Source organism: Dipodomys merriami, unplaced genomic scaffold, assembly GCF_024711535.1.
Source record: "Dipodomys merriami isolate MVZ:Mamm:240054 unplaced genomic scaffold, mDipMer1.0.p SCAF_3, whole genome shotgun sequence".
Taxonomy (NCBI): domain Eukaryota; kingdom Metazoa; phylum Chordata; class Mammalia; order Rodentia; family Heteromyidae; genus Dipodomys; species Dipodomys merriami.
This window is the reverse complement of record NW_027204492.1, coordinates 39254919-39281524: the sequence shown is the minus strand read 5'-3', so window position 1 is coordinate 39281524 and position 26606 is coordinate 39254919. Positions and strand designations below refer to the sequence as shown.

At 38.2% G+C, this 26606-nt stretch overlaps 1 protein-coding gene across 2 annotated transcripts in view; it reads left to right on the top strand.

The window, feature by feature from the left end:
• Rnf128 (ring finger protein 128) overlaps positions 1–26606 on the top strand; it is a 113444-nt gene that overhangs the window by 40146 nt on the left and 46692 nt on the right. Inside the window, exon 1 of one of the 2 annotated variants that reach the window (XM_070039979.1) lies at positions 7857–8571. The exons of the other annotated variant lie outside the window; for it this stretch is intronic. Coding sequence (XP_069896080.1) covers positions 8049–8571 — 523 coding nt within the window. The 5' untranslated portion in view covers positions 7857–8048. Of the gene's footprint in view, positions 1–7856; positions 8572–26606 lie in introns of those variants that run through there. 2 annotated transcript variants of the gene reach the window in all.

Here is a 26606-nt window from a genome sequence, read left to right as displayed (position 1 = left end):
ATGGGTTATTGGGATCTTGAGATTGGTTAAAATAAAACTCAAATAAAAGAAACCTCAAATACTGTAGGACCAAGTTGAACCCCCCCTCCCCCCAAGTCATTAGTTTTTGTTTGTTTTCATAATACATATACAAATCCTCTTGTGGTCACAGATTTAATTCTTCTGGAGGGTTCATCTTTCTAAAAACTTTAAAGGGAAAGACAGGATAGTTGCTTGATAAAACAGTGGAGAAGAAAGATCATCTCAGAGCCTCCTCTGTCCAACTTCCTCTAGAGACCACTAGAGGCCATGAGTTCTTCCAGTCTTAATCCCTCCTCAAAAATCCAAGATCTTCTTAATCACTTCTCTAAACTCAGAATAGCTAAGCTGATCCTCCAATTGCAATCAAGTAGACAATAGAGCCCAAATTTCTGTGATGTCTTCTGTATTAGTTTTCATTAGTGGGCAAAAAAATTCTTGTGTAACAACATGTTAGGGTACTCCTTTCCACAATCATGTGAGTATGCCTGTACAGCTGAATGTGTAGGCATTTATAAATGATCATGAAGCTCTTGACTAGATGTACTTTCATAGTCTCTGTAATTGAGGCCTTCTGGTGAAGAAGTTCTTAGAATGCTAAAATGTGTCAGTGGCTGTCTCTGGAAAGTACCCATATTTTCCCACCTTGTAACAATACCCTTTCTGTGTATGAAGTACAACAGAAGGAAAAGGCTTGGAATGAAGAGTCATACATACCCTTGTGGGAATTCCAAAACTGCCACTGACTAGCTGTGTACCCTCTAGGAAAATACATCATCTTTGTTACCTCATTTTGCTCATCTGAAAAATGGGAACTAGAGTATGATAACATCTGGTTTTTTTAACCAAAAGATATAACAGTCTTTGCAAGGTGTCTGAATAAATAGGGGCCTTTTTTATTTTTGAAGGTGGTGTTGTAGATTCCAAAATGATAAAATAGGAAGAGTAGAGTTTTATACTTAGATTTGGGGTCAAATTCCAGTTCTGCTATTTGGTTACCATGGATGACCTCAATGGGTGACTTGACCTAAGCCTAGTTTTTTTCTTCTCTAAGATGTAACATATAACACTAATAAAATATCTACCCTGTTGTCATCTCTCAATAGTAGCTATTAATGATATGTATAAGAAAACTATATAGCAATTCCACTATCTTTAATCCCACTTCTGAAATCTTGTCCTGTCTTTGGATACATGAAAGCTGTGGGGTTTTTTATTCCCTATTTTTTGGGGGGGGTCCGGTCATGGGGCCTGAACTCTGGGCCTGGGCGCTGTTCCTCAGCTCTTCAGCTCAAGGCTAGCACTCTACCAATTGAGCCACAGTGCCACTTCCGGCTTTTTTTCTTATGTGGTGCTGAGGAATCGAACCCAGGGCCTCGAGAGTGCAAGGCAAGTGCTGTACCACTGAGCCACCTTCCCAGCCCCTTATTCCCTATTTTTTAATAGCTGTATACCAACAAGAGCTGGCTGGGGTTTATTTACATTTACAAGTGATGAAATATCATTTAGAAGCAATCTGTGGTGTTCTGGCATTTTGTTTTGCTTTGTTTGATTTGGCTGTGCCCTCTCCACACTCCCACTATTTTCTTCTTCCTCCCTATATAGCAGCTGCCTAGAGATAACATTTGTTGTCATCCCTTCTCAATACACTCTGTACACCTATGTTGTCTGTACACCTATGTTGGATAACCACAGCATCACTGAGGTGCCTGGGCACTAGTTGTTCTAGGTTCTGATTTGTCATTTATGTAATGGTAAGAAGCCAGATGTGATATCTTTTTTTACAGACATATTAAAGACTGATCACTATTGTCTATCTCTATGCCACTGCAGAAACTTAGTGTGATGTGAAACTTAATCTCTCAGAGCAGTGCCCCCCTACTGCTCTTGCAAGATGCTGCTCTGCTTGTCAGTTCATCATTAGTAGATAGTGTGCTGCTAAGGGCCATTTCAGTGGAGTATTGCTGATACAAATATCTGGCAAAGTTGGGCTTTGTGGCAGAATTTCAGGAATTCAAAAAGGCTCCTAACCCAAATATATCTCCCTCAATAGTCACAATGACTGAAATGCACACAGAAACATTTCACTTGAACTTTCTTTAGTATAAAGCAGTGTTAAAATGTGTGTGGCACTCCCCAGAGGGAACATCGTGAGTTGTTGCCAGCTATTAATACTTAGAGTCAAAACAGCATTGGAATTCTGCTTTAGTTTTTAGCTATAAGCTTAGGCAAATGGCTGATTCTAAGCCTTTTTAGAAACTCTTCTGCAGAAAGTAAGGTTAATGTAATAGATGATTGTAAAAATTACATGTGAAAATTATTATGGAAATCACATAGTAAAATCAAGGAACCATATCTGTTACTCACCTCACCCTGAGAGACCATACTTCAGAATAGTAAGTTCGGTTTGTTAGGAGTCAGATACGGTGTGTATATACAGGTACACTGCTGAAAACAAAGGCACTACTTGAGTGGACCTATGACTATAGAGCAGCATAGACACATAGCCTGGAGTCCTCAGACAGGAATAGAAGGAAGAGAATGAACTAAAGCAAGGTCAACTATATTTACACAAACATTCCAACAGAAAAATGTAGGCACACAGTGCTTTGTCAAGTAGTGGGTTCCACCACTAGAAGTATCTAGAGGCTGAATGCTGGCTCTCTGTCAGGAATACGTGTTCTACTTCAAGGCTTCTCAAATGTACATATGTATACAGATCATGGGGACCTTGTTAAATGCAGATTTTGATTCATTTGTTCTGGGGTTAGACTCATGAGTGTGCATTTCTACCTAGCTCCCTGACAATGACGATGTCCCTGATCAACAAGCCTCACTCTTAGTAGCAAAGCTCCTGTTGTTCAAAAATATCTCATAGTGAAATGGAAGAATATGGTGGGGGAAGCCAACAAATTGCTCAGAATGGAAAGCCTTTGATGCAATCATGATTTACAATCTAGTTCTAAGCTTTGAAATCTGATTGGTAGCATAAGCAGTGACTAGGCTCCTGGGAGCTGACTCACAGTTAACCATATTCACAAGAGACCAATATATGCCAGAATGCCAATTGATTAATTTATAATGAGAAGTATAACTTCCAAATGGACCAGGTACTAGTGTTTGCTGATCAGTGTATTATCTCCCTGTAGGCATATTTACATGAGAATCTAAATGATAATAAGGAGGTTGCTTGGTGAGGATGTACTCAGAGCAAGGGGAGTTCATGGGAAGTTTTAATGATTCATGTCATCAGGCTGCTTTCTGAGTTCTCCGGTCCACAACTGGACTAGACCTGCTGAAGCCATCTGGTGACATCGGCCTCTCACTAGCTTCTCTGCCCCAAGTCTTGCCCTCATACAATCTGATGACATCTGTAACTTCAGGTGTGATCATGTCATTCATTTGTTCCCCTAGCTTCTATGTTAATTCACAATTTTAAACTCAGTACTACAAAAACCAGGAAATTTGGAAAAATAATTTAGTAAGTATACTCATCTAGATTTAGTTTATTAGGTATAATTTTGCCATTTTTTCTGTATACATGTATATGCAAATGTGACATATATATATATATATTCCACACTTTTTACCATGGTTTTCTAAACTCTCCATTTTCTGATACAACCTACTTGAGCAGCTTCATTTTTCTTGGCTTACCTTTGCCAACTTATATCGTGTTAGTTACCTGAATGTTCTGTGGTGGTTTTATATACTACACTTATGCCTGGGTATCTTTACACTCTTTGGAGACGTCTACTTGTTCCCGAAGACTCAGACATATCCGTGTTGACATAATATCTTATGCTTTTCTCAATCATAACATTTATTACTCCACACTGTTTTTGTCTATTTATATCTATGACTATCCCTGGCAAGGATAAGAAATGGTCAACCCCTGGGCCATATAAGGTTCTCAAAATCATTTAGTACATGACTGGACATGCTTTTCATCAGCCGCCCACAGTCCATCTGTCTGTATTGATAATTTTGTATGGTCCAAAATGTTCTTTAAACTATTCAAATGGCCCTTGGCAGCAAATAAGTTTCTCCAACCCACAGTGGAGTAAACAATAAATGCATTAAGAGTAGGAATGTTTCCTTTCTATCACTATGCATATTCCCTTTCTGTTTCCTTCTGCTTTGTGCTTATTAACTGTCCAATCTAACTGCCTATTGCACAGTTCAACTTGGTTATGTCATAAGTAACTCAGAGCCAACATATCCAAAGGGAACTCTCATCTTACCAACTGTATGCATTTAAAACCTGGGTTCCCTGATGGGTTGCTATGGGGTCTTCAGAGCCAAAAGCCTAACAGCAATCTTTAATTCCTCCTTGTATTTCATCTCCCAATCCAAATGTGCTTAATTCTACCTCCAAGATGCATCCCTATTCTATCCACTTCTCATTTCTGTTAAGCCAGGAGATTTTTATTCCTGACCACTGACAACAATCATCTCTTCAAGCTTCTTGCTCCTACTTTTGTTTTCTGTAATCCACAGAGAAATCCTAATGATATCTAAATTTCTGACGTGATGTTATTCTCTGCTTCCTGTTTAAACCTAGTATATGTTAGTTTTTCCTTGTTGGATAAAGTTCAAACACATCTTATTTTTACCCAAAGGACTCTGAAGATCTAAATTATTTGTATTTTTCCAACATTATCTCTTTTATCTATTCTTTTGCAATGCTGGGGATCAACCCTCAGGCCTCATCTGTGCTAGGAAAGTGCCCTACCATTAAGCTTCATCCTTAGCCCACCCACTTTTATCTCTTACCACATTTCCTTTTGAAGTCTAGATTCCAAACATTGTGCACTTACAAGGACTGTAGGAATTACAGCTTCCTAAGTCCTATCTTAGAACAATCCTTGTGTAGTTCTATGCCTCAAAAAGCTAACTCTTTCAAACAGCACAGGTAACATGCCCTCTGGAATGCTGTTTCTTAATTCCCAGTCTAAGTTACACATCTCTTCTTTGTTACTCACTACTGCCCTGTGCATACCCTCTTGTAGGGATGACACCACATATGTATAGCACTATTTACTGGAATAATTTTACTTGTGTTTCTCATGAAAGCTAATCTAAGCCTTTTGAGATCGCAGGTGATGCCTTATTTAACTTTGTTCTCCAATGTTTAGCCCATGGCATATATTAAATGTGAAATAAATATTAAGAAAATAATAAATGGATGAACATTGGTGAATATCTTACTTAAATTTAGTTTTTATACATATCATAAAATACCTCCTTTCTTTTAAACATAACATTTAAGCACATCATTTATTCAAAGTACAATGTATTTGATTTTCATTCAAGTATTATTGCTTGATTGAATCTTGAGTGTTCTTCACCAACAGATTTAGACAATAGCTGAAAGACTACTGTTTCTTTTGAGATGGCTGCTCCTACTTATTTGCTTTCTTCTTGGTAACTTAAATCTCACAGATTAACATCATCAGTTTCTGGGGGTACTGTGCTATTGACACCATTACCTACCTCCCATTGACCCCTAAGTCCCCTTCCAATATCAAGATCCATGTTCCACAGAATTATCTATTTATTTATATTCTACTTTCCTGGTTGTGGTTTGGTATATACCATTACTTTTCCTCCAGGTCTCTCTCAAGCTAAAAGAGCTCTACTGCAAGCTGGGCACAAGTAGCTCCAATCGTAGCTACTGACGAGGCTGAGAGCTGGAGGAACTGAAGTTTGAGGCCAGGCTAGGCAGAAAAGTTTGCTAGACTCCATCTCCAAAATTTTCAGCAAAAGAGAAGAGTTGGGGCTGTGGCTCAAGTGGTATAATATCATCCTAACCAAGCATGAGGCCCTGAATTCAAACACAAGTACAGACATAGAAAAAGAATATAAAGTTCAAAATTATCCCAAGTGTAAATGCTAGACCATGGATTGAGGGTAACAAATGACTAGGAATTTAGCAAGAGTTAAGCTGGATAAAGTAGACTGCATTTCTTTGAAGTGGGCCAGGATGGTGGCTCAAGTCTGTAATCCTAGCTACTTTGGAGAAGGAGATCTTGGATAGCACGTAGAGGCCAGCCCCAAGGGGGGAAAAATAGATTGTGAGAAATGCATCTGGACCAGTGGCTGTTTTGTTTTGTATGCAGCTAAAGGGGAAAGGAGGATTGCAGTCTAGAACTGCCTGAGTATAAAGTGAGACATTTCTTGAAAAATAACTAATGCAAAAAGTGAAGTGGTTCAAGTGGTGTAGCCCCTTCCTAGAAAGTGCAATGCACTGATTTCAAACCCCATTAGTACCCCCTAAAAAACTAAGACTAGTCATCCTAATTATCTTTTTTTTCTAATTATTGCCTCAAGATAACAACTTTAAGACTATTGTAGCCAGGCACCCGTGGCTCACACTTGTAATCCTAGCTACTCAGGAGGCTGAAATCTGAGGATCATGGTTCAAAGCCAACCTGGGCAAGAAAGTCTGTGAGACTCTCATCTCCAATAAACCACTAGGAAACCGGAAGTGGTGCTGTGGCTCAAGTGGTACATTGCTCACTTTGAGCTGAAGAGCGCAGGGACAGTGCCCAGGCCCAGAGTTCAAGCCCCACCACCGACAAAAAAAAAAAAAAGAATATTGTAGTACAGTGTCCCTGCATCTACTTACTAGTAGTGTTTGGCAAATATTTTTTACACCATTTGAAGAACTGTCTTTTAAATATTGTATGTGCATGAACTCCTTTAATCATCTGAACAACTCTGTGAGGTTGGGAGAATGTGGGAGGGGGGGACATGGTTCAAAAAGAAATGAACTCATTACCTGCCTTATGTAACTGTAACTCCTCTGTATCTCACCTTTACAATAACAATTTTAAAAAGAAAAAAAAACCTCTATGATGTAGGCACTTTTGTTGTTTCCATTTTATAGATACCAAGGAAACAGGTACAAAGAAGTCTGTGAAGGTCATATGTTATTAATACCTGCTATATACCAGGTGTGTTAATTGAGCCCAGTACCATGTCCATTTATTGGGCGTCTAGTAAATGTATTCATTGATGGAGTAGACAGAAGTTATACACTCAAGTAAGGATACATTTTAGAAATACTTTAGTGGCCTAGGTGAATTGCGTAGGTGGGTAAGGCTCCTTCTGGTTGTTGAGAAAATGGAGAAAGATGTAGTTAAGATCACTAATGGTGGGTGAATATTCTTTTCCTTCAACTTGGTGTGTGGAAGGTGAAGGGGCATATGGTTTTGAGGCATATGAAATTAACCATTCGTTCTTAACGACCAAGATTATTAGGAAGACGCACAGGATACAGTAAATTATGTCCCTGGGTAAGGGTAAAAAGGAGACATACATATATGATGCTTGTTGAGTGAAGGAAAGGAGAAAAGTGTCATTTATCAGCAATAAAAGGGGGGGAGGTAGTCATAAACGTGCTTTTCCACAGATGAGTAATTACCTAGCCCCCCAGCACTACTCAGCTTCCCCAATTCCCTTGCCTCCAAGCAGACCTCCGAGTGGACCACTTTGGAGAAGTACTTTCACATTCTTGCACTGGAAGCACTACAAATGCCAAGCAGAGAGCAAAAGTGTTCTCGCAATTCGACACAGGCTCGAATCCCTCAACTTCCCCCCCCCCAAAAGGGGCTTGTATGTTTGCAGATATTATAGCTCCTTACTGGCATATTTTTCATGAAATGACACGACACAACCTCCCGCCCCTCCCCCGCCCTGCCCCGTCTCCCACAGTAAAGCCTTCCCATCCTGTTACCCTTTTAAGAGGCGGATCCCGCAGTGTCCTTTCCTCCCTCCCAACCACCTCTACCCCCAGTCAGCTGGGCGGAGCTTTCCACAGGATCCCCGGAGCCCGACGCGGCCGCAGCAGCAGTAGCGAAGGGGACTGGCGGCTTCCTGGGGCTGCGTCTACTGCAACCTCTTTACTGCTGCGACGTGCCTCCAGGCTCCCACCTCATACGCGGGGCGCCTGTGGCTCTCCGCCTGCTCTTTACCTGGCACCTACCTGCTCCAGGCCGGGTCCTTGCCGTGCCCCGAGAGGGCGCATGCCACAGGCCCGTAGGGTACCGCGGAGCGCTCGCACCATGGGGCCGCCTCCTGGAGCCAGGGTCGCTGGCCGCGCTGGCTGCGGCTCTTCCCGATTGCTGGCCTGGTGCTTCTTACTGGCTCTGAGTCCACATGCCCCTGCTTCCCGGGGGGCCGAAGCAGTGTGGACCGCGTACCTCAACGTGTCCTGGCGGGTTCCGCACACCGGAGTGAACCGCACAGTGTGGGAGCTGAGCGAGGAGGGCGTGTACGGCCAGGACTCGCCTCTGGAGCCCGTGGCTGGGGTCCTGGTGCCACCGGACGGGCCTGGGGCGCTCAACGCGTGTAACCCGCACACGAATTTCACGGTGCCCACCGTTTGGGGAAATGCTGTCCAAGTCTCTTGGTTGGCTCTCATCCAGCGTGGCGGGGGCTGCACCTTCGCAGACAAGATCCATCTGGCTTATGAGAGAGGGGCTTCTGGAGCCGTCATCTTTAACTTCCCGGGGACCCGCAATGAGGTCATCCCCATGTCTCACCCGGGTGAGTGCAGCTACTAAATTGCACCCCTTCAAATTTCTGCCATGGCCAGTTTCTCCTGTTTTCCTCAGCGCTTTCCTCTTCCCGATCCCCTCACTCTGAAGAAAAATCAGTGCCCTTTCTAACCCCACCGCGTGGAGCAGAGTTCTTCCTGAGATTTACCAAACGTGGGGGTTGGGCGGAGTAGGGGGGGGGGAAATCCTTCATAATTTGCCTTTCTGGTAGAACAGGGTGAGACAAACGGGGTGAGCAGGCTGGGAAATCAAGAACGGCTTGGGCTTTTTGCGTTGCCTTTTCCTGGTGGCTCACAAGGGTGGAACTCCCCCCCCCCCCTTGCCTTGGAGTGAGGAAGCAGAGGGGGGTAGGCATTGGCTTTTAAAGGACTGGCAAATGGTCCCTTGGAAATCTCTTTTTCCCTCACTCTTTGCTGCATAAAACCAGATTACCCCCTCCTCTTTCCGTTTTTCTCCCCTTGTTTCCGAGGTATCAGGTACAAGATTGTATTACTGCACCCTAGTTAACCTCTCTGCGATTTTAGTGGAAACTTTGTCAGCTCCTGGATTATTCTCTGCCCAGTGGTCTCAAGTCACAAATGATTGTTTAGTATCGGTGGTTTTGTTTGCCTCTGGAAAAAAAAATCTGATTTAGGTTATTGGGTTCCCAAACAGATGATTAGTGTTACTAAAAAAAAAAAAAAAGCAAGGTTTATTATGCATGAATATAGCAAAGGCCTCGGCTTTGCAAAAGGAGTCAAGGTAGTTCTTAAATTGCAGAGCTGCTGTGGGTGACTATCCTCCCCCAAGTTATCCTTTCCAGAAGTCTCTCTATTTGTGATTAGGTATCCATACTATATGCATATATTGATCTTGGGCCCTGAAGGACAAAGAACTGGGGGAGAAAAAGGAAGGGAATGTAATAGCAATATATTGTGGTTGCAAAGAGCTGGGCCTCAAGTTAGACCTTGATTCCAATTTCTGCCTCATTGCTTACTCCATGACCTTGGACAACTTATTTGAAATCTTTTTGAGTCTAGGTGTCCTCATGAGTCAAAGAATTATGGATGATTTTTTAAAAAAAAGAACTTTTCCACAGGTTTGCCTTGAGAGTAGAAATGAAATAAACCCTTAATTGTCTAGGACAGTGTATCTAAAGGTTAGCCGATCTGAATCAGTCACTGCAGAGATGAATCTCCTTAACTACTAAAGGTTTTTTTTAAAGCACTCTGACTAGCTCTGCTTAGAGAGCACTAGCATTGAGAGGCTGGGTGGCATACAGCAAAGAGTACTGAGGTGGGACTCAAGAGATTGGACTTCTTTGAGCCCCTTCTTGGCTTCTATCAGCTTTGTGACCTCATACAACATACATGTCAAATAGTGGTATAGATATGTAAGGGTGGACACCAAGTTAGTAGAGCATGCCTAGATAACAGTGAACTGGATAAACTCTGTGATCCTTTTCTGCTGTAAAATGGGATTCTTAGATTTAGTTCATTAATTAAAAGAGCAAACTATCTCTCTTGGTTGATAATGCATTGATTAGAATGAAATTACTTTTTAAAGGCCAGTAATACTTAATGTGGAGGCTTAGTAAATATAGTATTTACATTTCAGTTGGCTAAGTACAAAGATTTGACTTTGTCTCCTCCAAAGGAGATTCACTTGGATGAATGATTTATAATTGAGTATTCCTTAATTAGAGAGTTCCTACTGTGATCATTTTCATTGCATTTTTGTTAAAGATATTGACCTGATAATTTTAGGAAACAATAAAGTTAACTTTTGTTGAATTCCTACTATGTGCTAAGTAATCTATTTATATCTTACTTTATGCTTTATAAGGTAAGATGTAAATATCTCCTGAATTCTTAGTGGTCTCAACTCCCAAATGTTTTGTATCAGTGCTTTTATTTCCCTCTGAAAAATCTGATTTAGGATATTGGGTTATGCTTTATAAGGTATAATGTAAATAGGGTGTAGTAGAAAAAGCCCTGTGGTCAAGATTGGGATCAAATTCTGGATTTGTGATCTTGGATAAATTCTTTTTTTTTAATGGATAAATTCTTTAACTTTCCTGAATCTTGGTTTCCTCATCTGTAGCATGGAGGTAATATTTATGTTGCTATGATTATTAAGAATACTATATGTAAAACATCTAACAGATACTAAATGGCCAGTAAAGGTCATTTGTCATAATAGGTTAAGGCTAGGATGATGCAAAATTTAATGCACAAATGTAAGATTATTCCACTATTGAAGACATGAGCACACTGGGAATCTAATTAAGGTTATTGTGTTTCAGATACCAAAAAGGAATAAATCCTACAGATTCAGAATGTATTTTGATACTTTAGAAATTTAAATTGCCCAAGATGATGGCTTAGCAAATACTGCCATTAAGCTAACTATACAAAAAAAGCTAGCAAATTATTGAGGTAGAAAATCACATTTCTTCCCTTGAATCCCTAGAGAAACAACTATTCAATGCAAGGAGGAAAAATCACTTTCCATTTCAGCCATGGGTATTATCGAATATTTGTTTAGAAAGTGCTATGTTGTTTCCTTTACTCACTACTGACAGTAGCCATAAGGTTTCTTTTTTAATAAGTGGTCAAAAAAAGTTGCCATGGATTATAGTGGCAGGAAGGTAGGACTGAGGTTTAAGTGCTGATTGACTTACTATATATTGCTGTGGGCTATGTGGGGGCCACCATATGTGGAAACCCATTATTGTCTTTTCTGTTTGGAGAATTTCTCTTCCACCGCTCTCAAAGGGGCATGGCTTGAATGTTTTTCCTCTGTTAGAGTTTGTAGTGAGTATCCACACTTTCACCTACCAATGTTCTGTGACCATGAAGTTCAAGTTATAGAACAAACTGGCTTAGAAAAGTTGCTTTGATTTATTTTTGTTTATTACAGGACAAGCCACTGATGAAGAGCAGTCAGTTAGAAAGATGAAGCTTGGGGGGGTTTTGTGTTTTGTTTTGCCAGTCCTGGGACTTGAACAGGACAGGGCCTGGGCACTGTCCCTGAGCTGCTTTTGTTCAAGGCTAGCGCTCTATCACTTGAGCCACAGCACCACTTCTGGCTTTTTCTGTTTACATGGTACTGAGGAATTGAACCCCAGGGCTTCCTGCATGCTAAGAAAGCACTCTACCCCTACGCCACATTCCCAGCCCCACAGGCTGTTTTTTATGTACACCAAAATATCACAAAAGGTATTGCTGCAACCTGACCTCAACCCCTGCAGTTTTGCCTGTGAATTTTATTTTGACATCAAAGGATTCAGACAATCCTGATTCATGCAGATAAATATTACAAATGATAGATGTTTATTAACATTTTGCCTTTAAATCTCAGGATACATATATATATATATATATATATATATATATATATATATATATATATATATATATATATATATATATATTTCAATCAAATGAAACCAGAAACCTAGGAAACTAGGGGGAAGTTTTGGATTCAAACTTGCATTAGTAGTCAGAGTTCCTACCTTAAATATGAAAATCATATAAGGGGCAGCCAAAACACAGTAAGCATTAAAGCTATCTAAAATGTAGATTGTCACAATGAGACACGTTAAACATACTCTATTGCTCTCCCTATTGCACAACAAACTGTTCTTTCCCCAGGCAGATGGGCCCAAGCTTTGCCTGCTGTCTAATTGAACACAGACTATGGGTTGAAGTGGTGTGTGTACTTGCTTCTCCAATTTTCCTGGAGTCAACATGTGCAGGCATGAATTTATTGAAAGAGCTACAAACTTCCTCGTTCTTGTCACATTTACAAGAACTTGAAACATCTTTAAGAGGGTAGCTGGAGAAACATTATTCCTGGAGGGCTATTTTAAAAAATGAATGAAGTGAAGCAGTTCATATTGATGACTTGGTGGTCTCTAATGGGAAAAGATACACTTTAATGAAGAAAGCAATTTATATGCATTCTTGAAAGACAGCAGAGGCTGTTAGTTAAGAGGAAGAGCTTTGCCATTTCATATTTTAAAACTCTCATGCTAGATATTTTATTTCTCTTGGCTTTCTCTTATGTAAGATGAGCATAATAATAAATTTGCCTCAAAAGGTTTCTAGGATTAAATGGCATAATATAGATAAAATGTAGAACATAGCATCTGGAATATACTTTTACCTTTTTAATCACTGTTAAACTAATTAAATGTGTTTTACAAAATGAATGTTGAAAAATGAACATTGAATCCTGTATTTGAAGAACATAATTTGAAAATGAGTTGTCTGAATACTTCAAAGTCAACACCCAAATCCTAACTTGAACTCTTCAATTGGGCCCTCCAAGGTTTGCCATTCTTTTCTTCAATAACTGCTTTTTACTCCAGTTAGCAACCAAATTTCCCTTCAAAGTGAGAGAGAGAGAGAGAGAGAGAGAGAGAGAGAGAGAGAGAGAGAGAGAGAGAGAGAGAGAGAGAGAGAGAGAGAGAGAGAGAGAGTATGCTGATACTGGGGCCTCTACCTGTTAGAGCCACACTTCACTTCTAGTTTTTAGGTAGTTAAACAGTCGCACAGGTTTTCTTGTCCAGGTTGGCTTTGAACTGTGATCCTCAGATCTCAGTCTCTTAAGGAGCTAGAATTACAGGCATGAGCCACTGGCATCCAGCCCACAGAAAATTTTGAGATTGTATTTTATAGACAATACTTTCTCAACTATTTTTCAGTAAGTGGTTATACTTCCATCCCCAGGATTCTGACTTTGAAAATAACATTTTTCAGTAGAACAAAAGGCCCACAGAATACTGAGTGGTAATGATTTACTGATACAGAGTAGCTTCCCCAAATCATCCCTGAGTCTTTTTCCAGAATTGTCATTCCTGATATCACTATAGCACTGTTTCTCAATGTTGACTACTCCTTTAAAACTCTTCCAGTTTCTTGTTTCTCTTGCCTCTCTTTTGTGTCATTACTATTTTATTAATCATTCATCTAATAACTCTTCTCCTTTGCATCAAATGTTCCCATAACTCCCCTTCTAATAAATGGTTGTGGTGTCTAATCGAGTCTTTTTTTGTGAGGGAAACTGGGGTTAGAAACTTAGGGCCTCACTCTTCCTGGGTAAGGGCCCTACCACTTAAGCCACTCCCATGCTTTTGCTTCAGTCGTTTTTCAGAAACAATCTTATATTTTCCCTGGGGCAGCTTCAGAGTACGATTCTCTTATTTATGGCCACAAGCATATGGCCAAGCTAAAGCTTACTTGGTGAGATGAGGTCTCACTAACTTTTTACCTGCACTTGCCTCCAAACACAATTTTCTCCTGAGTAGATAAGATTACAGATGTATACCACTATACCCAACCTGATATCTACTTGATTCTACTACTTTAAATTTTCTCACATATGTCCCTTTATCCTTTGCATCTATTATTAACTTGCTTTCAGTTTGAATCTTCTCATGGGAAATTATACTTAGATTCCTTATTGGTCTTCCTGCCTGCAACTTGTATTCTCCCTGCAGGCAGTTCCCCCTCCATTCCTTGCCACCAGGATGCTGCTCCAATCACATAGATGCCACTGCTTATAAATTTAAGACAACATTGCTCAGCATAGCATACAAGACTCATAAACTACTCATATATTACATTCCAAGCTTTCTATCCATCTTCTCTTCTGTTCATCACTTCACATTCTTTATCCTTCCCCATTATTTGTTTGCATGTACTTCTGATGTTGCCTGGACACCCCCTCTTTTGTATTTTGCTGGGCAAGCCCCCACAGTCCTTCAAAATGCACTACAAATACTTCCCAATCCTCAAAGACTGTCTTTTGTTGTTTTCTAAACTTTAGTTTTATTGTATTTTTAATTAACAAATAATGATTATACACACTGATGGGTACAATGTGGTGGTGTTTCTATACCATTCCTTCTTTTGCTCTTACCACTACAGCCCACAACTAAACCACAGTAATCCTTTTGTTCTCACAGAGCTTTATCTCTTTTAGCACTGTCTGCATTTTGCTGGTGGTTATTTGTTTACATATTTTACCTTCCTACTGGATTTTAATCATATTATATTTTATCTTCAGATTCATCATAGGAACATTTATTTTTTATGTGCTCTAGAAATACTGGTTAAATTATCTTAAAAACCAAAAATTCTAGAGCCAGAAGTTCATCAGATTCACTCACAAAGTATCTAAGGAAGGAGATTGGAATTCAATTTATTGAGAATTTATCAAGGGTGACTATGTCCTGGGATTTTTTTTGTCTGAGTACACAAATTAAGGTAGAACCTTAATTCCTGTCCTGTTAAGGAATGTGAACTCTAGGAGTAAAAAAGAACATATAAATAAATGTATGTGAATTCTTCAAGATGATGGGCTCCCTGGTTTCTGTACTGATCATCATCATAGGCAATTTGTAGAGCTTTTGTTTTTTTTATTTTTGAGATGAAGTATCACTATGTAGCTCTGGCTTTGAATTCATGATCCTGCCTCAGCTTCCCAAGTGCTGCGATTCCATGAAAACATGTACCACCATACATGGCTATAAATTGTATGGCTTATTAATGACAGTACGAACCAGTTAGTAAGGAAATTACAAATGAATTTTAGGAGTTTTACATTGAGTTTTTCCCTAGGCTGCTTTTTTTTTTTACAGTACTAGGTTTGAATACAGGGCCTTCTACTTATCAGACAGACATTCTACTGCTGAGCCGTACCTCCAGCCACATTTATTATTTTTGAGTTAGTATCTCACTTCCTGCCAAGTTTGTGCTTCAACCATGATCTACCTACTTTATGCTTTCTGGCATTGTTGGGACCACAGGTGTACCACAGCATTTAGTTTCTCTCCAATGAGATAGAATCTCACAGATTTTTCAGCCTGAGCTCACCTGGAACCACAATCCTCCTAGTCTCCTATTTACATCAATTCCCAATTTATATCTCCAGTTAAAATGCTTCCATTGAGCAGGTTGGTGAACATTGCATTGAATTCCATAACATGAAATACCCTTTGCAAAAGAAGGAATGGAGGGGAATATAGGTTAACTAGCAAATTGGTTTTATACCACATAAAGAATTTCCTCCCTTTAGTCTCTGGATAATGTATGTCATTACCCATAAATTGCTACATTTATTTTCATGTCCCTGTCTGTTTGTCCTTGTCATTGTTCTTCTTAATTTTCAATCGTGGAATGATCAGAGAGTACCAAGGACATTTTCTCAGTACCTTTTTGATTAAAAAGTTAATTATCATTCTTGGAGAAAACTTGAAAGATATAAAGAATCATAACAAGTTACCAAATTTCACAATACTGACATAAGCATTACTAATATTTTTGCCTTATCTCTTTTCTCATGCATAAGCATAGCTTTGCATTTTACCTTTATGGTTAATTTTTTATTATTAATGTAGCATGAAGAAAATATGGAAACATTAAGACATACAAATCTGTATATGTGACCATTTTAGCATATTAGTGTTTTGTCATCACTTTCTTTTATGCTTTTTCAGTCTCTATCTAGACACACACACACACACACACACACACACACACACACACATAATTTTAAATTACTGTGTAAGCTACAGCCCAATTATCATGCCACAATACTTCCCAGTACTTTTTATTGTAAATATTCCTTGTGCAATTAAAAATAGAAAAAAAATGTGTTCTTGTAATTGAAAGTCATTGCCATTGACTTAGAGATTGAAAATTGAACTTCTCTTCCATTAGCCCTCAGAAAAACATTACAACAATCTGATGGGGAGGGATATGAACTGGGGCACTTAAAACAAAAATCTGCCCCATGGAACTATGATAAAATGCATCTACTAGCCCTAAATTGTGTCTCATCTAACCCATATACTTGGATATTGTGACCTGGGTCTTGAAGGATTTGATAATCATATGTGCTTTTGTTTCTCTTCTCTCCCAGTATTTCCATAGGTGATGTCTTTTTCCCAATTGAAGTTTGCTCTCAGTTTCCCTATTGATTGGTTAAGTTGTACCTCGCTGACTGAAATGGCTTTTTTTTTAAGTCAGGGCCACTGATCTGTAAATGATTGTCAGGATTTTCCCAAAGTTTAATTGATAGGCTACCACAAAATTTTCTGGAGATGAAGAATTTTATACATGCACATTTTACTGAGGTATAAGAAACATATTAAAAAGGTTTATGAATCATGAGTTCATAGTACAATGGATTTTCACAAAGTGAAAACACCTGTGTAACCAGCCCTCAGTAGAATATTACCAGACCTGTGTGAAATGGTACACTTGTAGCATGTGATTGAAGCCCAATCAGTCACAGAAACAGTCTCCTTTTCTGCATCAGGCCAGGCTACAGTGGAATCCTCAGGTACAAACTGTAGGGAGTGATTATTGAGTACACAGTGCTTGCATATTTTTATGCCAGTACTAAGTTCAGAGTTGCCACATTTTATAAATACAACACCCACCTTGTAGCTCTATACAAGAGCTCTTTGTTATTATTCCATTTCCTGTTCTTTTCTTTTTCAACTGTTTGTATGCCCTTTTATACATCAGGTTATGTAGATACTGCTTGAATTCACCAGTAGGCTTACTATAGCATTGATTTCCTAGGAAAAGAAAGGTTGGTGATCCATGCTGAACTGATGCAGGTTTTTAGGTTCAGATTCTGTGAATTATTTGGATTTTATACTGTAATTATCACGTTAAGTACCAATCCATGGCTTTGAGTTAACCTTTTTAGTTTGATTTTTTTTTTTGGTAGTACTAGAGTCTGAACCCTATCTGGGCCTCCTGCTTGCTAGGTGGCACTCAACTACTTGAGTCACATCTCTAGCCCAGTTTTTTTCTGGTTATTTTGAAAATGCAGACTCAAGGATTTTCTTCCTGGGCTGGATTTAATTATGATCCTCCAGATCTCAACCAATTGAGTATCTAGGATTACATGCATGAGCCACTGGAAGTAACTCTGACACTTTTTCAAGGACAATGATAATAGAGCTTCTGTATTTATGACTCTCTGTACACATTTGCTTATTGTTTCAGACAAAATGGTAAGGTAGCTTAGTTAAATGCTACCCCATCATACTATCATTGTTAGAGAAAGTTTGATGATGAACGTTCTCTTCTTATTATGTCTTTATTTTCTGAATTTCCTAGTACAGGTATATGCTTCTTTTATACTCAGAAAGTTATTTAAAAGATCCCAGGTAATACAATAGTGTTGATTAATCCTAAAGGAAGAGTTGGTAATGTGACTATAGCAACATTGGGGAACAAAGCATATCTGATCATGGAAATTATTTTTAGACTATTCAGAGAACTTAAGAATGGTCTTTTGAATAGATCTAGGTAATATGATTGTTAGTATGAACATTTTTTATTAACACTAATGGTTTCATCAAATGTAAAATGAGCCTTCAACACTAAAGAACTTTAAGGACTGAGTCTGTTTTAAAACAGAGTGATTCTCTTTTTTTATCCATTGCATCACTATTCTATATCTTTTCTTTTTGTGTGTGAGTACTGTGGCTTGAACTGAGGGCCTTGCATTCTTGCTTAGCTTACTTGCTCAGGGATGGCACTCCTACATTTTAACCACAAGTTTTTGATGGTTAAATTGAGATGGATTCCCTAGTTATTGTGCCTGGGCTGGCTTTGAACCTCAACCTTCCATCTATCTTTTCTTCTTTAACAACATAGAAGCATACACCTCACTTTCTTTTTTATTTTTGTATCCTTCCCACAAGAGGACTGTGTAATCGCACTAGCATTCAATACTTTTAAGACTACTGCTAAATTTAAATTTAATGGTTTAGTATAAAGAATTCAATATATTGATAAATGAGACACTAAATTCTCTGATGAGGGTAGCTTTTGTCATTGTAGAAAAGGATAGGAAATTTTGTTAGAAGTAAGAGCAGAGATGAATCATGGTGTTCTTATTTTATACTTTATTGATGATATTTAGAACATTTAAGCACATTAAACTTGAATTACTTGTTAATTTCCCTTGAAATTACATTCTGCTATATGAAACTACCAGTTGGTGGTTTGCATATGAAGCTATTAAAATCAAGAGTTGCATTGGTACCACTTCTTTTTAAGATGCTTTTTGTGCCCTACTTTTCTACACACTTACTTAGCCCTGCATAACCTCACTAATTCTACCTCAAGTACTCACACCTCTCTCTTTCTTTCTCACTGTCACATACATTTATTATCATTCTCTCCCTGTTTCTGTCTCTCTCTGTCTCTCTCTCTCCTTCCCTTTTCCTTTTCCTTTTTCTTTTTAAAATGTTGTTTCCCAAAGGGGGAACCTATGTAACAGTGATACTCACAAGACAATATGTTGGAAATGATCTGTACAATTTGGGAGGGGGGAATGGGGAGAAGGAAAAAAGGGAGAAAAACTAGGGAAGGGGTAACAAGTTAGACAAGAAATATAATCATTACCTAACTTATATAACTGTAAGCCCTCTGAACATCACCTTGACAATAAATTTTTTTAAAAAATGTTGCTTCCTACTCTATGATTCTGCTTCTTTGGAAAAGAAATTTCCCATAACAAGCCAGTGCTCTCAGTAGCCAATGTCCTTCAATGTGTATGTATTCACTCCTCCAATCTCCACCCAAACCTCCAATCAACCATGTGATCCTCCTGATTAACCAGGTATTTTCTCATGTTCCACTATTCAAGATAATTTTAAATGCTTATGATTGTTTTGCTTTAAGTAGTATGATGATATTATTTCTAAAACTTTAATTACAAATTTGGATTAAATGATTTCTATTTGCTTTGCAGTTTTCAATCCATAAAGCATTTTATCATGCAATAATCTGTGGGAGGGCTGGGAAGGTGGCTCAGTGGTAGAGTACATTGCATGCATGAGGCCCTGGGTTCAATTCCTCAACACCACATAAGCAGAAAAAAAGCGGCAGTGGTACTGTGGCTCAAGTGATAGAGTACTAGCCTTGAGCTGAAGAGCTGGGGGACAGAATCCAGGCCCAGAGTTCAAGCCCCATGACTGGCAAAAAATAAAAAAAAAATAATCTGTGGACTCTGTTGGAAATTTGAACAGCATTTATCAATATTACTATGGGAAAGATGTTGTTTCTAGTTTCAAACAATTAGATTACAAATAAACTTTGGAAATATAAACCTTTAGGTATTTCTATTATAGTTGTTCTTCTTAATGACTGTTCTGTAACATTTAGCTTATTATCTGCTTCTTCACCGGGCTGGTCCAAAAAGCTCTCTCTATATACTCAGTTTCTTTGCTAAATTATCAACGTTCTACCTCTCTTTTTCCACGTTATCTCATCTCAAGGACTCTCCATGTTAGTTTATTTTTATAACATTTGTAGTTTTCTCCAAAGCTGTGCAAATATATCTTAGTTATCACTTGGCTTAGCCATCAGTACATTTTCAAATACATATTCTTTCATTTTAAAGGATTTCAACAGCCATTTGACTGAAGACTAGAAAAATGTGATTATTTTGGGTGAGGTTTTCATTCATAGAACCAGCAGCAATCAGTATCTAACATTTATACCAAAGTACTTTTCATGAAGGTGTTTGTATTGAATTCTTGTTTTCCACCACCATTTTGACAAGAAGGCAAGATATGAAAGAAAGAATGAAAGTAATCAGTGTAAAATCACCAGTCACCTCCCTTTTTCTAACCACCAAGCCACTCTTGTTTTGCTGTTACTGTCTGGCTGATGCTTTTTAGTTGGCCTGACTAACAACACAAGGGGATGACTTACCTGAGTAATGTAAATAAAGCCAACAGCTTATCCTTTGATGGTAAGCAAAGCTACATGATTGCTCTATTTTTATTTCAATCTGTTGTACCAAAGGTGAGTGTATTCCATTTGAAATTGGAAGATAGCATATTACAATGCAAGAACAGGTGTCCTTGACTCACATTGCTTGGCTTGAGTTCCAGTTCTATCAATGAATAAATATGTGATAATTTGGCAGGTTGCTAACCTGTACCTCATTTATCTTATTCATAAAAAAGACATGGTAATGACTTTGTTCTATGGTGTTGTAAATAAAGTGCTAGGCATAGAGTGAGCAATTAGAGAATATTAGTTCTCTAAGTCTTGTTAGCAACTTGGGTACTAATTAACATAATACTTCTTTGGTTATCACAGCTGTTTGCTACCACAGATTCAAATATATAATTGTTTTATAGGCAGTAGGAGTACAGTAGTACTCCATCCATATTGTAATTTTTTCTGAGCAATTACTGAGAAATGCTGGGGAGGAATCACATAATCAAAAAGTGGAAACAACTGTCTTGTCTTCTTTCTCTTCTGTGTATTTTCATTTTAAGAAACAATATAATACAGTATGAAAGTTATACACAGGATGAGTTTGATAAAAGTCTTTTACATGCTTTATGGAAACAGTACAATGAAACCCTTTTGTGTGGTTAATATTCACTAATGAAAAAAATGGAAAAAATAGATTGGGCTCCAACAAAATAAAAATGGCTATAGTCCTTTTGCTGGTACAGTGGTAAAGAGAGGAGATTTGGGAATCAGATACATTTGTATTTAGACACAAACTGAATCATGAAGAAACGTTGTGGTATTTGCCAAATTAATCTCTTTAAAACTCAGTTCCACCCCTATGGGTTGGAGAATAATAATTGTATCCACCTTATATGGTTATTATGAAGGGTAAATTAGATGATATAAGTAAAATAATTAGTGCATACTGTGGTATGGTAAAAAATAAAAATGACTAACGAACCTACAGACCTATAGCCATCTAATCTTCGATAAGGAAGCTAAAACAATAGAATGGAAGAAAGACAGCCTCTTCAGTAAACGGTGCTGGCAAAATTGGTTAACTACATGTAGAAAACTAAAGCTAGATCCTTATATATCACCCTGCACCAGAATCAACTCCAAATGGATCAAAGACCTTGAACTCAAAGCAGACACTCTGAAAACATTACAGGATGGAATAGGAGAAACCCTAGGTCTCCTTGGCTCAGGCCGAAATTTTCTGAATAGAGACCCGGAAACACAACAAATCAAAGAAAGGTTGGACAAATGGGATTGCATAAGGTTGCAGAGCTTCTGCAGGGCAAATGACATAGCTAGCAAGATCAATAGAAAGCCCACCGATTGGGAGAAGATCTTTACTAGCCATACAACGGACAAGGGACTCATATCTAAAATATACTTGGAACTCAAAAAATTAAACCACCCAACAACAAATCCTCAAAGAAACAACTGCCCAATAAATAAGTGGGCGAAAGACTTAAAGAGAAGCTTCTCTGAAGAAGAAAGAAGGATGGCCAATAGACACATGAAGAAATGTTCAACATCCCTAGCCATAAAAGAAATGCAAATCAAAACAACATTGAGATATCAATTCACTCCAGTTAGAACAGCAAAAATCAAGAACTCTAACAACAACAGATGCTGGAGGGGATGTGGACAGAAAGGAACCTTACTTCATTGTTGGTGGGAATGTAAACTTGTTCAACCACTTTGGAAAGCAGTATGGAGGTTCCTCAAAAGACTTCACATAGATCTCCCCTATGATCCAGCAATCCCACTTTTGGGCATTTACCCAAATGATCACAAACAAGACCACACTAAAGCTACCAGCACAACTATGTTTATTGCAGCATTATTTACCATAGCTAAGAGATGGAACCAACCCAGATGCCCCTCAGTAGATGAATGGATCAAGAAAATGTGGTATATATACACAATGGAATTCTATGCCTCCATCAGAAAGAATGACATTTCCCCATTTGTTAGGAAATGGAAAGGCTTGGAAAAAATTATATTAAGTGAAGTAAGCCAGGCCCAAAGAAACATAGGTCCCATGGTTTCCCTTATTTGCAATATCTAGTATAGGTAGGAGTCAAGCGGAAAAGGTCAGATAATGTGATGTTAGGAAAACGAACCCTTAAATATGTATTTTAATGTTTTCGTTTCTTTCATGCATGTGTTTCTAACGCATTTATAAGATTATTTCTTTGTTGCTTTGTATGTCCCTCCCCCACAGTGTAACCTCCGCTTTCACTTTATTTGATGTCAGTATAACATGTGGAGGAGATGGGGACAAACAAGTCGTTTAAGGATTCAGGTGGACCTGTTGCAACAAGGAGAATTACAAAATGTCATGTCAAAGCAAGCTTTACAATGTCGGTGTGGGGGGGGAGGGGGGTATGATTGGGTGGGGGGGAGGGGGGAGGCTGGGAAGGGAGGTGAAGGGTAAACAAAGGAGGAGGCTGCAATGCTTGGTAAGAAATGTATGCATTATCCTGCCAATGTAATTGTAACCCCTCTGTACAGTATGTTCTCAAATAAAATAAAATTAAATTAAAAAAAAAGAAAAATGAAAGAAGACAAAATTAAAAATAAATAAATAAAATAAATAAAAATAAAAATGACTTAACTTCCTCCTTCCCCCTCATCTGTAGTCCAGTCTTGGTGACTGGCAATACTTTATCACTGCAGCATTCATTCCTCAGGGCTTCTAATCTGCTGAAGAAACCATGTTCAACTTTGTTTAATGTATTATTTTCTGAATTTGTTTAACTGTAGAACCCTTTTTATCTCCAAGTACTTAACTAAAATACAATTTAGGACACAGTGATTGTCATGTACTTGATAATTTCTGCCTTCTCCTTTATATTTTTTGGGAGAATAAGGAGGTTGTTTTATTTTGCTTTTAGGCTAGCTTCACAATGTCACTGAATCTAAATCCTGTACCTGTTAGAAAGTAACTAAACCAATAGAGTTACACAATGTTTTTAACTGTTATGACAAACATTTAGTTATATGTCTTTGAACCTTTTATGTCAGGATAGTTTATATTCAAAGCAATTTATTATGAAAGAATAAAAACAGGTATATAGGTTTGTGAGGTTTTTATTATTAATATATGGGCCGTAGTGGAGAGGCTAGCTTCTGTGATATTTGATTACAGCTGGGTACTGGTGATTCATGCCTGTAATCCTAGCTACTCAGGAGGCTGATATCTGAAGACTGCAGTTCAAAGCCACCCCAGGCAAGAAAGTCTGTGAGACTCTTATCTCTAAGTAACCACCAGAAACTCAGAAGTGGTGCTGTGGCTCAAAGTGGTAGAACACTAGCCTTGAGCAAAAAAGCTCAGGGACAGAGCCTAAGACCTGAGTTCAAGCCTAATTTTGACTCCATTTCATGACCAACACTGTGCCGCATGTTGTGGTATGAGGAGAGAATTGAGAAGGCAATAAATAAATAATAGTATAGTCTTTTCTTTCAGAGAGCTCACATTATCAAGCTTGATTACATTTTGTCTTGCTAATAATATTTTAGTCTGTATTACAGTTTGGATCTGGTATGTCCCCCCCAAAAAAGTTTGCTCCCCAACCTGTGGTGCATTGGGAAGTGATGGAGTCTTCAGGAGATAGGGCCTACAGGAAGGATATGCCCTTGAAGGGGGATATTTGGGCCTTTATCCCTCCTCCTGTCTCTCTGCTTCCTGGCCACCATGAGATGAGTAGATTTATTCCACCATGTGCTTCTCACTATGGTATTTCTCCTTCTATAAGTCCATGCACTCAGGCAAAGTGACCATGAACTGAAACCTCTGAAATGTTAGCCAAAATAAACTGTTATACCTTTTTAAGTTATTTAATTTATCTGACTAACACAGTCTAGCTGATAAAGGCTATTGTCCTTTCATATCTAGGACTGGGCATGGTTGCAAAGACCTATAACCCTGATATACTGAAGTGTTTGATAGTAGGATTGTAATCCATTGTCAGACCAGGCAAAAAGTGTGAGACCCTATCTGGAGAACAACTAAAACAAACATGACTGGATCATGATTCAAGTGTTCAAACACTTGCCTAGCAAGGTAAAGACTCTGAATTCAAACTCCAATACTGTCCCCAAAAATCTGGGCAATATTTAAGGTACAGAGTAAATTTTTATTCTAATTCCACCTGAGATTAAAGGGTGAGGGTAAAGTAGCAATTGACAGAGGCCATATTGCAGTTTCATCCTAAGTCTATATGTTATGACTTGATGCTATTCCCATATATATGTCCCCTGGATACAACAGCAATTAATTCCCAAAGCATTGTATTATACAAAAACCAAGCTAATGAACACAGAGTATAAGTATCACCATAATTTCAGACATGTGTGTAAGTTTTCTTTCCCAGAAGCCCTAATGTCCTCTATCTGCTTACCCATTTTTTACTGTCCAGCAAATAACATATTTCTTATTATTTTTCACCTTTTGCAGTTGCTTCACTCCATTCTATCAACTAGTCTTATCACTCTTTACAACTTTGGATATAGCAGTTTAATTATCCTCCTGGATTGAATACATTGATGCTGTAAAGTTTACTGACTAGCATTCCTCCAGAAAACAATAAGCTGCAGTAGCATATGATGAATTTAGCTCCTAGAGATCTTACCTCAACAAAACAATAACATTAGCATAAAATTTTAATGTAATTACACAATACCCTATTTATTCATTAAACAATATATATAGTATCTTGTGGTAGTGTATCTTGCTTTCTTTTCCTTAGTGCCAACATAATTTTAAGGTTGTATAGATGCCTGTTCCAGGTACTTTAAGGGTTCTCTTTTATGCTCTGAATCTCCTTTTATGTGCCCAAACAACCAGTTTCCAGGATGGTGATCCAGAATGACAATGTTAGAATTTGACTTTAGGACTGACACGGTATTTTTCCTAGCATTTTCACAATAAATCTAAAACAGATATAGTCAATCCCCAAGTTGGTAAAGGATTACTGCCATCATTAGAGCAACTCTGACAATATAGTCGTTTCCAAAGTTATCACTGTGTCAGTAAGCATCACGCTAAACATGAGGTGTATAGAGGAAGATTATTGTTTAATTTTTACATATATGCATGTTCTAGGCAGACATGTCCTTTTTAGATATGCCATCTTTGAAGAAGTATATCTTAGCATCTCTTCACAATAATTATCTTTAAAAACTAAACTGAAGCCATGAGCTTGTGGCTTGTACCTGTAACCCTAACTACTCAGGAGATTGAGATCTGTGGATTATAGTTTGAAGCCAGCCAGAAAAAAAGCCCAGAGTGGAAGTATGGCTCAAGTGGTCAAATGCCAGCCTTGAGTTTTCCATGTAATATGGTTTAGACTACAAGTAAAACTGCAGAAAGTGAAATTGTGGATGAGAAGGGGTTATTGTACTTGAAATTGCATTCACCATCAAATTATTATATTCATAAAGCATTTATTTGGCATGTGTTAAGTTGGATATTGTAGATGTGATGATGAAAGACACAGTACCTAACTGAAGTTATTAATTTAATGAGGAACCAGTAAACCAGATAACTTCAAGACAAGTCTGCACTACATGGTGTCAATTGGGGCATCTAAGCTAGATGAATCCAGATCTTATAAAAAAAAGATGTTGCGCTTTATTTTGTAGGTGAAATAAAGCTAAAAAGCTCATTATAATCTCGGTGGTTTTTATCTTTACAACAATTCCTCTGGCAGCAATGTGAATGATCTGGAGGGCTAAGATTGGTAGCTTGGAAACCAGTTAGGAGTTTGTTGTTGGTGATTTAGGTGATATTGGCAACAATAGAGATTCGTTATAATATAAAAGAAATATGGTAATTTTCAAACTTCTCTATATGAAAAACAATTCTATTGACAAAGTTTCAGAAAATTTTGGCATTGTTTTGGACTGAGTAGCTTTCTCAAAACTACTTAACCTTAGCATCAATCAAGTGCCAACTTAATTGCCAACTAAGTACTTCTCATATGAAAATATCACAATGAAAACCCTTTGTACAACTAATATATGCCAATTAAAAAGAGGAAAAAGCCTTTAAAGTATGGTCCACAGAACACATGCATAAAATAACCAACAGAACTTGTTAAACCTGTAGATTTCCACATCCCACTCCAGACACTGAGTCAGGGAATGGAGCTCAGGTGGCTTAATGTTTTAACAAGTCCCCCAGGTAATTCTCATACAAACTTAACGATTGAGGATCATGGATCTAAGCCCCAAATTC